The sequence below is a fragment of the Panthera onca genome, chromosome X, assembly GCF_046562875.1.
Source record: "Panthera onca isolate mPanOnc1 chromosome X, mPanOnc1 haplotype 2, whole genome shotgun sequence".
Classification (NCBI taxonomy): Eukaryota; Metazoa; Chordata; class Mammalia; order Carnivora; family Felidae; genus Panthera; species Panthera onca.
The window spans coordinates 101,930,269-101,948,197 of NC_138357.1; the positions used below are offsets into that span (position 1 = coordinate 101,930,269).

Consider the following 17,929-nt stretch of genomic DNA (forward strand, 5'->3'; position numbering starts at 1 on the left):
ATGGGAGTTAATAACTTTGAAGACTTTTGTAATCTGGATATCTCCGTATCCACCTCTCAGCTCATTACGCACAATTTAAACTCTGATGACAAAGGGATGCCGGGATTTATTTTGGTGTCATGTTGCCAACTCCTGCCCATTTTACTCGTCGTAGTACATATCTCACGTTCTTATATCTCACACAAGGATCCATTTTCCAGTATCATCCACAGCCCATTCTGAGGAAAACCTGAAATCCAATCATCTGGGCATTTTGCGTATGCAATCCAAATCTTAGTAATTAGTAACAATATTGAGCTTATATAAAACTGGATGCTTTTTATTTTTCGCTATATGTAAAGTAAACATGGCTTTGTGTTCTCTCTTTGTGTAGTAGAACCAATTATTAGGACATCCTAAGTCATCTTTCTCAAAGGCAACTTAATTTTTACTTTTTAAAGATGGTGGCTATAAAAGGATATGAGAGGTATAATGTGTGAATTTCTCTTGTTGATGCTATATGATCTCTCTTCAATAACATCTTAAATAGGAAGACTTGAAATTTAACAAATTCCATTTGAATTAATGAGTCCTTATTCTGTTTTGCTGAAAAAAATTGTATTTAATTAGTGGATTATTACTTAAGGAGCACCCAAAAACTGTAGTTTCTGTGTGTACAATTCATTCATTTCTTTTTTATGAAGTGCCTATTTTCCAAAGATTACAATTCATTTTTAATGAAAAACTGTTGATATGTTTCAGCCTATCCCCAAAACAAAGTACTCTTCTTTGTGTACCTTACTTTGCTCTCTCTTGTCCTTTGATGTGTAGCTAGGGACTGCCATCTTAAGGTGGCATTTCCTTCAAGGCCTTTGGAATAATGGGAGCTGAGTTGTTTCACTTAGAGTCTCTCTGACCTCTCGAGTCAGGCAAAACCTTCGTCAGTCCCTCTGTCTTTGACACTGAATTCTTATCTGTTGGAAAGTCCGTTTTTTCCCCATGACACCTAGGAAGGAAAAGAAAATTGTTCCTCAGCTGCCTTTCTTCCCGAGCATACGTTAAGGTTACCCCACAGCGAGGAAACTGAGTCAAGTGAAGGTAAAATAAGACTAAAGAAAAAATATTACAGTCGACACAGGCAACAAAGGGTAGCCAAGAAAACATCCCTCGCGCCTCCTGCGACTAAGTAAACACTTTACATAAACATAGATCACACTTGGACCAGGACTGTGGCCAATATTGCCGATATCACACACATTTCCCACTCTACTCCTCTCTTTTATGGAAGTTGACTTCGTTCCTCCCTCTCAACTCCTCTGCATGTGCTCATTCTTTCCTTCTCTTTCTCGCTCTCTTGCTGTCTCTCACTTCCACTTAATTACTAACTTCAAGCCCTGTCTCTTGCTCACGGAATATAGCGTTTAAAGGCTGAAATGAATGACATGCGCCCAAAGGTGGATTCCACGCGAGACCAAGCAGCAAACCTGATGGCAAACCGCGGCGACCACTGCAGGAAAGTAGTAGAGCCCAAAATCTCAGAGCTCAACCATCGATTTGCAGCCATTTCTCACAGAATTAAGACTGGAAAGGTAGGAAGATCTGCTCCAAGGTGGAAACTAGTGATAAATGATCTCTTGCGAAGGTTGCGCAGTACTCTGAAGGGGGCGGGCGACCCCCACGGCAAGGTTTTCAAAACGAAAATGAAGGCCAAAATGTATTTAAGGAAATTTTACCCCTGAATCCCATGGGAGATCAATCTCTCCCCACTCCCCTCCACCAGTCTCTCTGTCTCCCTCTCTCTGTCATTTTTCTTTACATGCCACAGCTATTCTAGAACTGCATTCTGTACTGGTTTACATATGTACTTTCAGGGGTAACCTACAGCAAAGTAACAAATAGCATGCTGCAGGCCAACAACGACAAACAAAAGCACAAAAGACATCCATCTAAGGAAAGCACTGCTGACTTCTTATGCCAAATATAATATTGCTTGTGTGTAATATGGATCACATATCAAAAATGGGGCCTTGTACATCTCCTGCATGATCTAGGGTGTTTGTATTCTCTTTATTGGTTGTGCACATGTGTGTATGTATGTGTATTTAACTTGCTCTTGCTAATTGCCGATACGTACTGTGACAAAATCCATTAGGCTATAATAACATGCTCAAGCCATAAAAACAAATAATTGCAAAGCTTATATAACCTAATTTTGTAATTTTATATGTCTGTTTATATTGATTCTATTTAATGAAGAACCAGGGGATATGGAATTTTGCATGATAATCCTTTATATTTGTGTAACATTTAATGAAGACAAAAATCTTATCTAATAGGTTGCTTGCAACAATATATAAAAATAGAAATCCAGCTCTTTTGGGTGAGTGTCAAATTGCAAGGAACTACCCCAAATTTTCTAAGAGGTCATTTGGCACATTTTTCAATATACATGATATGCTTTAAAACACAAAAATGTATGTAAAATAAACATGTGTATTTACATATACAGATAATTGCTATAAATAATCTTAAATGAGAAAAACATTCTTGAAATACTTGTGAGACAATATGATGTAATATGTCAGGTAAGTGCTGATTCCTGGAACAATAGGAGAATATGTTTGAAAATCGTTTTGATAAATATGGACACCCATAATAGCATGATTTACAATTGCTGCATTTTCTAAGGCATTCCAATGTATCATTGTTACATGTACTAGTACATATTTAAAAGAGTTTCTAAAATATATGGTAACGTGGTATGAATTTCAAATACTTTATATGCATGAAACACAGTTACCCTCCAAAGCTCGCCTTCCCAAGGCAAAAAAGTATTAGCTTACCTTAATTCATTGCTGCTTCTTTGCAATGTTTAAGTTAACTAGTTAGTGATACTCATTTATGTGCTATTTTATGGAAACTGTCCTCACCTGGAAAATATCTAAAAGGCTCCGAAATTCTATTTTCAGAGCATATAATTGTTTTTGGAAGAATTTATTCTGATACTTAAGACAATTGGTTTTACCTCTAGAGATTATCATCTGAATATGTAATATCTAAACAACCAAAGGCTCTTTCAGTCATCTTAAAAAATGGATGCTAATCCTTCGTTACTAGGTTTTATTTTCTTCCTGTTATACATATCACTAAGCTGCAGAATATTTAAGAGAAAACATGGCATTATCTTCTTGACCTTTTCAATAGCAGATTGAGACAAGTTATGTCACAAGATTGTTACTTGTAGATGCTGAAAAATGAGAATTCAACCTGCGTGATAGAAGCTGACAGACTTAGCATGGCCAAGAGAAGTTTGTGAATTTCCATTCTATATTCTGTACAACTTTGTCACTTACTTCCATAAAGAGAGCCACTTGATGCACTTCTTTTTTTTCTCCTTCCTGAAGAATAGCATAAAAGAGATTTTAAATCAGTATTTTCGATGATAGATTAATTAACAAGAGAATCACATTGTCACTTTTCAAAGTACTCCTTTTTCTCTACATTAATAAAGATGACTGGATGCAGGGCTTTGAAAGAGAATTATGCCCTATCATCATGCTGAAACCAAAACATGGAGGTAGAGCTTATCTAACATTTTGCTGATACATTCATTGCACTGTGCTAGTGAGTGTGGAAATATGCAAGGATACAAAAAATACTTGTTAAAAATAGGTTTACAAACACAAGCTTAAATAGTTTTTACAATCATATGTGCTTAACGCTCGTACATCCTTATGAAGATATTCAATTAGTGAGGTAATTCCAGCAGGCACATAGTATGATATTAAGACCATTGGACGTAAAAGACTGAATTCCCAGCCTAACTTTGTCAGCATTAGGCAGAACATATGATTTCCCTGCAATTCCGTTTTAGTGTTTGTAAGATAAAGGAGTTAAACCAGATTAGTAATTCTTAAAAAGAAAGCATCCCACCCTCCCAGCCCCCAAGGCTTATTATTTAGAACAGAATGTATAAAATAGATAACAGGAGAGTTCCTGGATGGGTGGATTTCTGTCCTTGTATCTTTCTCCTTCCTGTGATAAGATTTAAGTGGTGCAAGTTATGTCCATAGAAGGTGGTGTAAAATTTCTGGGTCAGATTAGTTAACATGAGGGGTAATTAGTTAGATTAGCTCTGAAGAGTTCTAAAATTTGACAGTCTAGTGATCTTTTGTTGATGCAATAAGGAATTTAAAATAACGACCTGTACGTGTGTTTGCTTATGGAGTAGGGTAATTCTGGAAGTGCTGGAATTCTCTGGGGTGACCTTTGATCTCAAAATTAAGCTCCTAGTACAGTAGGGCTTATGCAAGGTAAGATTGGATTGGAGTATTGCCTTTCTTATGGTTGAGTTACACTTAGAAGAATAACTTGGGAGAAAATCTACAATGATAAAATTAATTAAAGTAGGTTGGAAATGTATATGGGTAGAAAAGTGACTCAGTAGAAGAACTAACTTCAGGATTCTTTTAAAGGTCACCTAGAAAGGGCAGTTGAATAGAGCTAAATTTTATCCTGAAAACTCGCTGACAATCCCTGGATTCATTGTTTGGTGAAGAATACGAAGTTTGTATCTCTTGCAGTGATTTTTCATGACAAGAAATTACGAAATCTGGAGATGAGTGAGCATTGAGGTCCTCAGTTTAGATTAGTTGAGAACTTAACTCATCAGATGCAGCTCTCCGCAGTGGTAACTTTTAGCCATTAATGAGAAACAGCATGGTGCAAGGAAGAAATTCTTACCTTCAAGCCACAAAACTTGTTGGGGATGTGATCATATATATGACCCTTTACCTCTCAGAGCCATGTTTTTATCTAGAAAAGTCGTAAGCTGATATTTGTCTTATTTTAACCTCACAACTGTGGTAAATATCAAATGGCCTAGGATACGTAAAAGCATGCATTAAAAAAAAAACACGTATAGATGCAAAATGAAAAAATAATTAATATCAATAATGATTTCCATCATATTACATGTTAGCTTTGAAGAGCCAAATTTTGAGAGTTGAGAGAGAAAGTGATGGGAAAAAGAAATGGAGAAATGGCTGCTTTTCTTTCGGGTCACTGCTGGAATGGGCTGAGATCAAGAAGACTTCTTTGCTATTTCCATTGTAAGGACCAGCCTTACATATTATCAAGTGGACCATTATAGGAAATGCTGGGAAATTCTGCTTGTCCCAAATAGGACCTTTAAAATACATTATACCTCTTCCCATTTCCTTGAGGTTTATCAGTAGTATCTGATTGCTTTGAAAAAGCTTAATCCTCATAATCTGTTTGAAATCACTTTGAGAAAATGGCTCTTTTATTGGGGATGGTCAGAATTATCAAAATAAATCAGTGGTAACTTCCTAACCATGAGTAAAGTTGATGGAATCAGTGGGGAAAGACAACATGTCACATCTCTTTTTGTTTTAGGGAATCTGAACATGGTGGCTTAGCACGGTGATGATGAGGAAGATATTATCAGGAAAAGAAGATGGCAGGAAACAGATGCATAGAGGGCAGAAATAAACTGAGTCCTTAGTCCTTTTCCTTACGTCGTCTCTGCCCCTCTCCATGTTGGGAGAAGCCAAGTTGGAGATGGGAGTCCCCATTTTGGGAGAGATGATAGTTGAGGTAGATCTTAAGGGATTAATGAAGAAACTGTTGGGAAAAGGGACCGATATGATTGATCTCTCACCAACCTTGTAGTATTTCAGATCACGATGTTTGGTTCTGTGGTCCCTGTATTGCTAGGTAAGATGTGATGGATTCAAGGAGCTTACCGTTTAATGACCGAACAAGTCATGTTTGTGGATATTGGTCCAAGAATGAGTGTATGCTAAGTGAATTTAGCCATTCTAGCGACATGGAGGAGGTAACAATTCGGGATAAACCGATGAAAAAGCCCAAGAGTGTATGGAGTGTTCGGTGGAGAGTACATTCAGTTTACTTACAAAATGCAGAGCATGGAGCATGAAGCTTAGTTGTGGATGATAACACTGTAAAGGATGATTAGACACAGCGTGGAGAGATCATGACACACAGACTAATAGTTAATGCTTAATTCAAAAGGCAGTGAGGAGTTCTTAATGGGTTCTTTTTACGTGCCCTGTTGAAAGATTAGTGCAACAGTGGTTGTGAAGAGAATGCATCTGAATAAATTACAGGAAGTAGGGAATCACAATAGTCTAGGTGAGAAACAGTGAGTATCTCAAATAAAGGGATATCTGTGGGAAGGCAAAGGAAGTGACAATCTAGAGCAGTGACTTTCAAACCTTTGTGTACTTGGAGGAATTGTTAAAACACAGATTTCTGTCTATCCCCCCTGCCCACCTCCCATGGAGATTATGATTCAGTGTTCCCTAATATTTGCATGTCTAGGAAGTTTTTAGGTGACATTGATGCTAATGATTTGGGGACTCAGTTTGAGAACCACTCGTGTAAAGACACTGAGAACTAACCTAGACATAAATTATTACGTGAGCACCAAAAAGATGGCGAGTTGAAAAGTGACTCAGGATTCAAGACTCACTGAGTATAAAAGTCTGCATATGAGTTTCAAGAAAAAAATATGCATCAAAATACTTAGTTTCAAAGTAATATTGTCTAAATAGATTTTGTCTAACTGTGGCCTATTAGTATAGGCAATTACTTTGTTACAAAATATTATGAAACTTACACATATAATTTGCCTATGTAAATTGTCTTCATTCCTATGGAGCTGAAATTTTGAATTATTGGCCCTGTAATTGGTACTAACCAAAAGAAAAGTGAACTTATTTACTATGTCCTCAATTCTTTTTTTAAGATTTATGTGCCATTAGATATGTGATACCATATATTCTTTAATTTCCATAATGGACTTTAAAATTGCTTTTAAAATTCACGTAGCAGTTTCCCTAGAAGTATTTATTGTAATTGTAACATGAGATTCGGACAATCTGGCATCATATATGTAAATATTCATAATTTTATTGCTATAATAATTATAGTGTCAAGTTTTTGACCTCCAGTCAGTGTTAACAGATACAAAAATAATCGTTCTTTAGACCAGAGGCTTGCAGATAAATATACATGGCTCTGAGAGAGCCAGTGAGTTTCCCGTTTAATATAGAATATAACACACACACACACGCACACACACACACACACACACACACACAAAACCACATGGTTGGGTCTAATCTCTCTTAAATAGTGGCTTTATATGTGAAAAGTAATGTGTAAATACTTGAATGATAGTTTAGACAGGTATTTTGGCTTTCCTAAACATCAGTTGGAAATAAAGAATACCACTTATAAATGTGATCTAGAATGTCAGAATAAGATTTATTGGTTTTGAAATTTTTAACTAAAACCCAATTTTCAGTAGTCAGCTTTATCAATACAAATATATTTATCTTTTTCCCCTTTGTAATGTGTTTCTAATTTAACGCCTCTTCTGACAGAAGAGAATGTAGTCCATTAACTGGTACAGTTATTCTTGTTTGTATATGTGTGTGTATGTGTGTATGTATGTAGATATACATACATGGGTATGTACACATGTACATACACATACACATTTTACATACACACTTTTTAGTGAAATTTTCTACAAAGAAATTATAGCAGAAAGCATAGATAAAAACTTTGGTAAAGATCTATAGGTATCGCATAATTTGTAGAATACTAAATACGTACCAATTACAGTTGAAATCCTCAGGTAATATGAGCAGTTTAATACCCAAACTATGTAATACTATACCTGCTAATTGTATTTCACTGAAATAAATAAGAAATTAACCTAGCAACAGAATTCCTATATTAACAACTTCTTTTTCACGTTTGTAATTTGCTATCCTTTTATAAGATTAATTCTGTTAAAAATCTGATAACAAATCCTTTTTTATAATCAGTTAAAATGGTTTCCAAGTAGATGTTTATTGAGTTTGCCGAGCAGTGTCATTTGCTAGAACTAACTGGGTCTTATTAGTGTGACATTTAAAATGCTTAAAGCTATTTGGTGATTCCTGATTGGGATCCCTTAAGAAAGACAGTTATTTCTCTGATCAGTCAAAACATGCAAAAGTAATCTTTCCTCAGACCAGGGACTTTCAGATACTTACAGGTGCCCCGAGAGCCAGTGAGTTGCGTAAGTTCTTACAGTTAGCCTGGTTAGAAAAATGTCAGATCCTGGTTCATTGCTTGGTCCACTCCCACATGCTGCCCCTCAGGATACTTTATTACCTGTGTTTATATCATTAGGTATTTATTGTTGCTAGATTATACGTTAATATAAACCTGTCCAACTTCACTTAAAAAAAAAACCATGATTTCAGTGCACTTTTTTGTATTAAAAACAAAAAGAATTGAACAAAAAAGAGAGAAGTGAGAGAGGAGGGGAGAAAGGGCAAGAGAAAAGAAGAAAAAAGAGAAAACACACAGTTGTCCAAAGTGTTGTATTTTTGCTTTTAATTCGCTTGTCTCCCTCATGTATTTTTATAGTACGATCCTTTTTTTCTCTTATTTCAGTTGCTACTACTAAACTCATTTAATCATGACGTAGAGAAATATATTTCCAGTTATATTTAACAATAAGTAGGTAGTGGGCTGATTCTTGAACCACGAGTATATCTTAACCAGTCAGTATATTTTGTATCTAATCTGAAAAGTATGACCATGAGATTAATCTCATCAATTCAAAAACCAGTGTACTGGGTAGCACCCTTTAAATAACTCATAAATTTGGGAACTTACCACATTTTCACATCTTTATCTTTGAAGCATCAAAGATAAACCACTAACTTACCTAATTATTAAAAGAATCCAACTAGTATAATGTCACTATTCTGAGTCAATTTGGCTTTATTTTTTAAATTTACTTTCTTATGTTTTTTGGAATTTGCTTTTATGAAGTTAAAATAAGTGAATGAATAAAGCTATAAACTAGTTTACCCGGTTATCTTTATTCTGGGTAGGTCTTTTTAATACACTTATTTCTCTTTCTGGGTTTTTTTCCCCCTCTCCAGATATTTTGATTGGAAAATAACTCTTCATATCATATCCTCAGTATGTCTTTTCTGTATTGCAGGATGTTACTGGTCCTTGAAAATTTATTCATTTTGGTTTCCATGAATTATTTTATTTTTTATACCGATATTGTAATTATAAATAAACTTTCAAAGCTGCAGAATGGAAGGAAGAGACTAACTTGAGCCATTTTAAACAAATCTGTAGCACTTGGATTATTTATTTTCAATTTAGTTATTAGTGTAATTTGAATGTAGTGGCCATTTATCCTGATTATCGAGATTACATGGTCCACATTAACAAATGTTTACTTTGCTGTCTGTGTAAACACAGTCATTATGTTAGTGTATCTTTGCACATGAGAAGTAATATTTAACTAAAAGTAAGGTTAAATTTTAAAAATTATAAAGTGTATCTGAGTAATTTGAATGCTTCCAATTTACAATGAATCAATTTGTAATTGATTTTGCTTTTTTCAGTCTGTTATTGTTTGTTAACTTGTTATATAAGTCACCTTTAATGCTAAGAATTTAACAAAGCCTTAAATTTCATTAATCCTAAATCGTACAGCAAAGCACAACTAATAGCTGTTAAGCAATCTGAAACATTAAAAATCAAGGAAAACAAAGCGTTGTCTTTCTCAGTTTCTCTGTCTCTTCTTTCTTTTGTGTCCGTTTATCTGTTTATTAACCCTCCTCATGTTTTACTTTATTTGTATTTTGTATGACTATCCAGTCAATGTTAAAGCTCTTAAGATGGAAAGGTAAGTAAAAAACGAAGTTGTGGGACACCTATGCCTGGTGTATGGTATATGCTCTCCCCTATGATATTATGATCTTTGTTTGATTATTTTCTATGTATTCTAAAACCTATCTTGTGTGCATTGTCTAACATTGTGTGATTTAATTGTGATTCTAGTTCTGTGGTCATATATTTTCTTTAAATTCAATAGAAGTAATTTATGCAATAATTATGATTTATCCACCATTGTTTTCAATTTCTTTAAATAATTTATCATAATTCTCAATCTAAAAGGCAAACACTAGATACTTTATATGTTTTAAGCTTTGCTGACTCAAGAGGGAGCTATTAAATTTTGGGTGCTTGCTTATTATGCGTTTCTTTTATAAAGTTTTATAAGAATTCTAAATTACAAAGGCAAGAAAGACCAAGGAAAGACATGTAAAGCTTCAATTGGTCAGGGAAGTGCCTTCCATATTCAAATTGTGATGACCTAATGGTAACCAGTGAAGTCTTAAGGAAGCATTTAAATGTTTCTAAGTCCTTGTATCTGAATGAAGAGTAATAATCACGTGCATGTCAAATGGCTGGTCTGATCATGCCAATAGTACAGACAAAATAATTGGGTTGAGTATCTACGGTTATTTTGGTTACAAAATTGGTCACTGGTTACTTCAGTTAATATATTGGATGCTTTAAAACTAGTTGTTGATATAGTAAGTACCTCATCTGTACGAAAAAAAGGAATTATATTTGCTACAGAAAATAGAGCATATATACCCTAAACTTCAAGGATCAAATACCTACTGGTGAGACAAAGCATAAACTCTTAAAAGCCATATAACATGATATTGAACATGTAAGAGACACTGCAGTACAATGTACATTAAATGAGGAATGGAAACTGCTGATCGAACATGTGGAACCCATTCCCATAAATTTTCCTATCCCCAGAAGGATTCGGCAAAATTCCTCTCAAAACATATTTGAATGTAAGTGAATGAGAGGGATATCATAAAAATTACCTGTATCCACTAAAATTTACTAAATAAAACATCAGCAGCTTGACTAACACTAGTAAGACATTACTCTTAAGATGTATTTCAAACTAATAACCATTCTTTTCAAAAGTCATGGTTATAATAATTACTATTGATCTGTACTGTCTAAAAAAAGTAGCCACGAACCACATATGGCTATTATATGAAATGTGGCTATTACAAATTAAGAAGTGCTGGAAGTGTAAAATACGCAGTAGGTTTTGAAGTCTTAATATGAAAAAGTCAATGTAAAATATCTTCTATTTCATGTCGATTATAGGTTTATATGATATTTTGGATATATCAGGTAAATAAAGTATAATTAATTTGATCCTCTTCTTTTTACTTTTTAGTACGGCATCTAAAACATTTAAAATTACATATCCGACTTGCATTCTGTTGCTCTTTAGCTGCATTGCTCCAGATAAACAAAACCTTTTGAATTCAGAGGACAGAATTTACTATAAGTTGATAAAATTTTAGGGAAATATTTATGTGAGAAGTGTCTTATTGCTAACATAGACCCTAATATGTCAGCATCCTGTTTCTGCTTGTGTATTTTCAGCAAGGAGAAACTCACTACTTTACAATTAGTGCTCTTAAAAATAATAATAATAATAATAAAAACATTGATAGCACTAATCAGCTGTTCCTGTATTCAACTAAAATTCAGGCTCCGAGTAACTTTTACCCATAGATTCAAGTTACTCACTTGGGAGCCACACAGAATAATTCAAATCCTTACTCTGTATAGTGACCTTTTTTAACAAAAGCAAGGCAGTCTTTGATCAGGAAATCTGGACCCCACATGTACTACTAATAAAAATCTGACTTTGCATTATCTTGCTTTATTAATTAATCATGTTGTAGTAGTGTTTCCTAAAAGCTATTTGTATCTACTTATCGCATTTTTGTAGTTGGTGGTAACATTGTTGCTAGCATTTGGCCAATCAGGTCCTTTCGATTTTACACAATAGAAATTGTGTTATTTAAAATTCTAGATCGTTCACGAGTTCCATGAAATGTTGATTCTATTATCGCATGATTAGTCCTTCATTTACTTAGTTTCTCAGGAAATATTCATTTGTGAGTGGCTACTTTGTACAAGGAATGACTCCATGTTGAACAAGACAGCAAATCCCTTACCTTCATGGGGTGTTCATGGAATTCATTCCTCTCTCTGCATGGTTTTGTTTTGTTTTGTTTTGTTTTGTTTTGTTTTGTTTTGTTTTGTTTTTACATACTTTTTATGTCTCCAAACAATTCCTGATGAAAATACTGCATGGGGCAAAACAAATACAAAGCCCTTTGGCATCCTCCTTGAAACTACCCTCTGTGTTGATACAGATTAATTAATCAGCAAGTTTTGTTGTTCAAAATGCTACATTGCCAAACTGAGTCTCAGTTTCTCCATGTCCATCATCAAAATTTAATGACTTTGTCAAATACCTTGGCAAAGTAGAAATGCTAATGCAATAAGCATTTATTTTATTCTTCATAAACCATATGTTTTCAAAAGAATATCTTTTAATGAAGTCATGGATGGGTACAGTTTTGAGAGGCAACATTAAGAGTCAATATTTATTGAGTGTTTATCATATGTCATATGGATACATAGGATTTAGGGAGAAAATAGTAACCAATATTAACTGAGCATTTATTGTATCTCAGGCAACATTCTAATTTATTTGATTCTCATAACACCCCTGTAAGGTAGATATTCTTCTTATCTTCACGCTACAATAGAGTAACTGGACTCAAAGAGGACAAATAACTTGTGCAAGATCCCCCAGCTACTAAATGGTGGCATCCCAATTCAGTCTAGGTGTTCTCATTCAGGAGCTTAGGCTCTTCGCCAAAGATTAAAAACATTCTAAAGGCCAAGGTGGGGGGTAATACACAGAGTTCACCAATAGGCTTGTAAGAAAGGTTGATACTGGGAACGCTTAAATAAGGCTAGAAAGGCCCTTGGGACAATGTTAGGGGAAGCCTTGACTATAATGTTGGAGTTCAGGCTTTATTCTACTTGTACTTTTTGAATAGAAAAATAGGTTAATGAAAGCCGTGTTTTTGTAGCATACTGACCTGATCGCAGTGCACAGGATGGAACTGGTGACATGAGAAGGAGATTATACCCCTATAAGGAGGTTGTTGCCTTAATTCCTGTGTGAGGACTAGGAGATATGGTATCTCTGGGAATAGAAAGCAAGTAGATCATGGTGAATGAGTTCACAATGATTTTACTAGAGTGAAGTGTTGAAAAATAACATGACTCACATTTTAAGCTTGGATGAGCGAGAAAAGTAGTCTTCTATTTACAGAACTAGGGAAGTTGGTGTTGCAAGCAGCTTGGGGGAAAGATAATGAGCTCCTTTCTAGATATGTTGAACTTGAAGTGAGATATCAGCTGGCTCTAGGAGAGTCTGTATTAAAATTCAGAAGTGAAGCACCAGCTAAAGATGAATATTTGGGAGGTGTTATGAAAGTTACAGTTAAATTTTGGAAGATAATACAATGCATTTAGTCAAGCAGTATTGCGAAAGAGGCATAGAGACCTGAATGTGAAGCCTTTGAAATTACCATCTGTATTGGATTATATGGAGATAGAGTGAGCTAGATAGGAAGCGTACAAAGAGGTAGAACAGATAAATCTGCCGGCAAATGGACCCATTTTATTTTGACACCCAAGCACTCAATAAAAGTTTTTGTAAATAGTACCTATCATTTTATTTTCACAAAATTATGTGGAACAATGAAGTTGTTCTAATTAAAAATTAGCAAATGCGAACAATTCAGTGACACAGAATAGTATCACATTAAGATTGTTTCGTCTTGATGCTAAAGCTTTTTTTTTTTTTTTTTTGCTTTTGCAACACTTTGAGCAATATGTTTTTAAAGCGTAGAAGTATGTTGATAATACAGAGATGGAAACATCCCTTAAATATGTGTACGATACTATCATTCTCTACTGGTTCAGGAACCTTTTATGACTTTTCACATTGTGGATGTTCATTAGGATTTAAAAGCAATATTGAAAATGAGTCACTTTTCAGAAGAGCCCATAAATCCTTTCTGGTGTGTGTAAAAGTGCCCGGAAGATAACTGTATACTCATGTTGTATGTGGCAGCCGTGTTCTGGTGAACGGCATTTGATTCTTCACTTCTTCATTAGTAACTATACCTTTAGATACTTGGTTTTTCCTTGAACACTTATCTTTGTTGTCCTCTAGGAGATGCCATTTAATAAAGAGTAAGACTATGGCTGGGAATGTGATGGGGAGCAGTAGATGGGGACCACACTTGATACATGCAGTCATCCAGGCATAAGACACTGAGGGTCGTTCCTGAGTTGGTTTTACAAGTTGGGAAATGGTTAGCTCTGTAAGAAAATAAGATTTCTCTATGTCATCTGTGAATTTTCAGAAGCTATGAGGGAGAAAAAATTTCTTAGTGTGTTACTGCGAAGAAATTGAATACAGGGTAAAGATCAATAGAATGCATATTTTCTTAACTGTTGGAACTTTGATAATTAAATCTTGCCTACTCTTTCGAATATATATTTGATTTACAATGTAGTTTTATTCATCGCTCTTCAAGTGGTTTCCTTAGAGAAAAAGGTTTTCAAGTTTTTTGAGACTATGGTCATTATGAATTTCAAACTCAAAGAAACTGTGATGTTTGTAAGGTTGGAAAACATACATTCAGATTTTTATGTGAAATGTTCTGGGTTCATTCATTTGAATTTTTTTGTGTGTGCTACCAAAGAAAGCATTCCTAAGGCAAGCTCCTGGCATTGTTTGTCTTATGAGAGTATGCCTGTCATATTTTCCATGCTAAAAATGTCATTTAAAATATTGGGGCAGATGGCTGTGTAGTTTTCTGAGGCTAAGGAGACAATTCTGCATTTCTACCTGAGGTTACTGTTACTTGATGTATGAGGCGAATTTCTGAGAAGACATATTTACACAAATGGTATTTATATCAGAATATTTTAAATAAGATCAAATTCAACTTTAGAATATTAACAATTAGCTCAGTCGACTATATGGAAATTGGCTTTGTTGAAAAAACAAAATAACGAATTTCATTATCTTGCATGTATGTTGAGCTCTGATAATGTTACGTGTTTGCCTTTATTTGCATCCTCAGGTACTTTCCCAGTTGTATTTCAAAGCTTTCATAAAATATAATGTGGAAACATAATGCATGTCATTATTTTAGCAACAGGAGGTTGAACAAATGTAATTTTGGGGGTTTATGTTTCTAAGAAAAAGTAATTTTGATTTAAATTAGCACTATCTTTTTTTTTAGGCCTCCATTCCTTTGAAGGAATTGGAGCAGTTTAACTCAGATATACAAAAATTGCTTGAACCACTGGAGGCTGAAATTCAGCAGGGGGTGAATCTGAAAGAGGAAGACTTCAATAAAGATATGGTAAATTGGTTGTGATAAAAGTGTGAATGAACTAGGAGTGAAAATGAATAAATAGTTGGAAAGAAATTAGATAACTCAAGTCTCCAACTCGATTCTCAGTGCATACCTTGCCCATTTTGTGATTCTAATGATTTATTACAAATGCAAAGTATTCTTGTTGAACCTTTACTATGAATGCCAAATTACTATGGTATGGTCACATAGGAGCACTTGCAGATCCTAATAAACAGTTCAGCAGTTTTGTTTTGACCTGTACAATTTTCAAACTCAGAGGACAGAATGTAATGGGGGGAAAAGAGTTAAATCAAAAGATTAACTGGACATTTAATAAGAAACTCAGCCATTGAGGATGGCTGATGTTTTGTGTCAGTCATGATTTTTGGTAATTTAATGTTTGTGTAAGAGAAGAGGTATTACAAACAATATAAAAAATATTTACTAAAGTTTACTACAAACTAGTTTTGCCAAAAAGTCAATTAAATAGTACATTAGATGTCTAAAATATGTATGAATTCATGCTGCTTATTTCATGGGAGTAAGGGAATATAACCATGTGGGCTCTTCCCAAACTCATAACATTCTCCTTTCAACCCTGATTAATTTCAAAATATCTGTTACATTTCTCTCTGGCTTGAATAGTTCTGCATCACATCCCTTTTTCCTGACTTATTTCTCCTTCCACATCCTTTTCACAATTTCCTTTTCCCTCTTCCACAGCCATCACCAGTGTGGCATTCTTAACCTTTACATATGTCATGCTCGAGATTTCTCAGACACACATCAATGCTAGGAACTTCTCAGCCATGCTTTAAAATGACATTACAAGGCAGTATATAAATTTTAGATTGTAGGTATGGGAAGCAATAGGAAAACTATTTCCACTAATCTTAGTTCTCAGTGGTAACAATTCTGAGTTCCTGGAGCTGCCCGAAATCAGTCCGTTCTCCCCATGTATGGGGTTTGGTGGCCTTGCCAACTCAGCTCATGGAAAGAAAGTCAAGAAGAGGTTTTCCAAGATGCTGAGTTACACCTACCTCTCCTTCATGTCAAAGAAGAAACCCAAGGGTCCCGAGGTGAAAAAGAACACTGCTTACCTCTTGGGCTGTTCACAGACTCTGCCCTATAGCCGTCACCTGGCATGGGGAAAGAAATGAAGTGGGATTTTTGTTATTGGTTTTTTGGTTTTTGTCCTCAGCCTTAGGAAATGTCGCAGACTTTTTAAAATAAGGAAGGTCTTTCACAAATTATAAACGTATCTCTATGTTATATTTTGTTAAACTAGTAACTGACACATCTCAGATAAAAATGATGTTCCTCTGAAAAAATAATTCTTCAGTTGTGTATAGTGGTTTAAATATGCGTTGCAGATGTAAATAGGTACCTCTGAGTACTATGAATGATTACACACAAATACACATACATGTGACTTTTAAAAAAATTGTCTAATATTTGTTATCTTAGCTCATCAGACTACCCTGAGGGCCATGCAAGGTGAACCTCTGCAAAAGAAGGTTTTCATATACTGAGTTCAGAGAAAGATAGGACACCAGAGATGGAAAATCACCTGGTCACATGTGCTGTCCTGTTAAACTGGCACTTATTCAAATAATTTTATTTCAAAGTAAATAAAATAAAAATATTATTCTTGGAGTTTAAAAAACTAAATGCATTCTGAACATTGTAAAAATAATTTCCCTAACCTACATTTTAATACTTATTTGATTAGAGTTTTTAAAAACAACACACATTAATGATACATTTGTAGAAATTATTTGCAATATTGACAGCAATCTAGCACATCATTTTTTACTAACGCCCTTATATTTGTCGTAAATTTGGACATATAGGTTATTTAAAATAGATGATTAGCTAGAAATTAGTGTACATTTAAAACAAAACACATTCACTTAGGAGTGAGTGTGGTAAAATTTTAAAAATAGTTGCCGTCTCACACTCACACATCCACATCCAATATTCCTGCATGGGCTGATTAATATTATAAATGACAAGTTTACTTCACTACTCCAAACTTGTTTAATTTCTAGATATGCCCTAAGAAATCAAAGCCACTTGATGACTTGTGTGAAACGATGAAATAAGTTACAACCTGATCTTCCTACACGTGCCCCCGGTCAAGTGTGGTCCTTTTGAACTAGATGGGAGGAAACTTCCTCCTTTTAAGAGCTACAGTAAACCACTTAAAAGAAAAAAAAAAAACTATGAGCACAATATCTTAGAATAATAGTCCTGAAAGTTTAAAATTGGAATTTTTTGTGTGTGTTTCAGTAACATGTCTTATTATCTCTGTTAACGATGTACAGCTTTTTAAAAACCAAAATGAAGACTGTACTTGTTGTTTTTAATCAGAGTGAAGACAATGAGGGTACTGTAAAAGAATTGTTGCAAAGAGGAGACAACTTACAACAAAGAATCACAGATGAGAGAAAGCGAGAGGAAATAAAGATAAAACAGCAGCTGTTACAGACAAAACATAATGCTCTCAAGGTATTAGAGCTAAAATTATAATATACCTTGCCTGTGGGTTTTTTTTCTTTCATGTGTAGGGTAAATTATATTGTGCATCAATAAAATCTGCTTAAGAATCTTAGTCCCCAGAGATACGTTTTTTTCCTGTTTCAGTGTGTGTGCTTTATTTAACATTTTTGAGTGGTGTCTTTGATTTTGAAAGATGTATTACTTAAAAATTTGTGGGTTTTTTGCTTAGATTTTTCTGGGCA

The 17,929-nt window shown here is 34.5% G+C and overlaps 1 protein-coding gene across 12 annotated transcripts in view; it reads left to right on the plus strand.

Moving 5' to 3' along the window:
- DMD (dystrophin) overlaps positions 1-17,929 on the plus strand; it is a 2,113,538-nt gene that overhangs the window by 917,801 nt on the left and 1,177,808 nt on the right. For all 12 annotated transcript variants that reach the window (XM_081792827.1, XM_081792829.1, XM_081792824.1 and 9 more), the window contains 3 exons: positions 1,398-1,568; positions 15,069-15,191; positions 17,559-17,696. In XM_081792827.1, the coding sequence (XP_081648953.1) occupies positions 1,398-1,568; positions 15,069-15,191; positions 17,559-17,696 (432 nt within the window). The remainder of the gene's footprint in view (positions 1-1,397; positions 1,569-15,068; positions 15,192-17,558; positions 17,697-17,929) is intronic.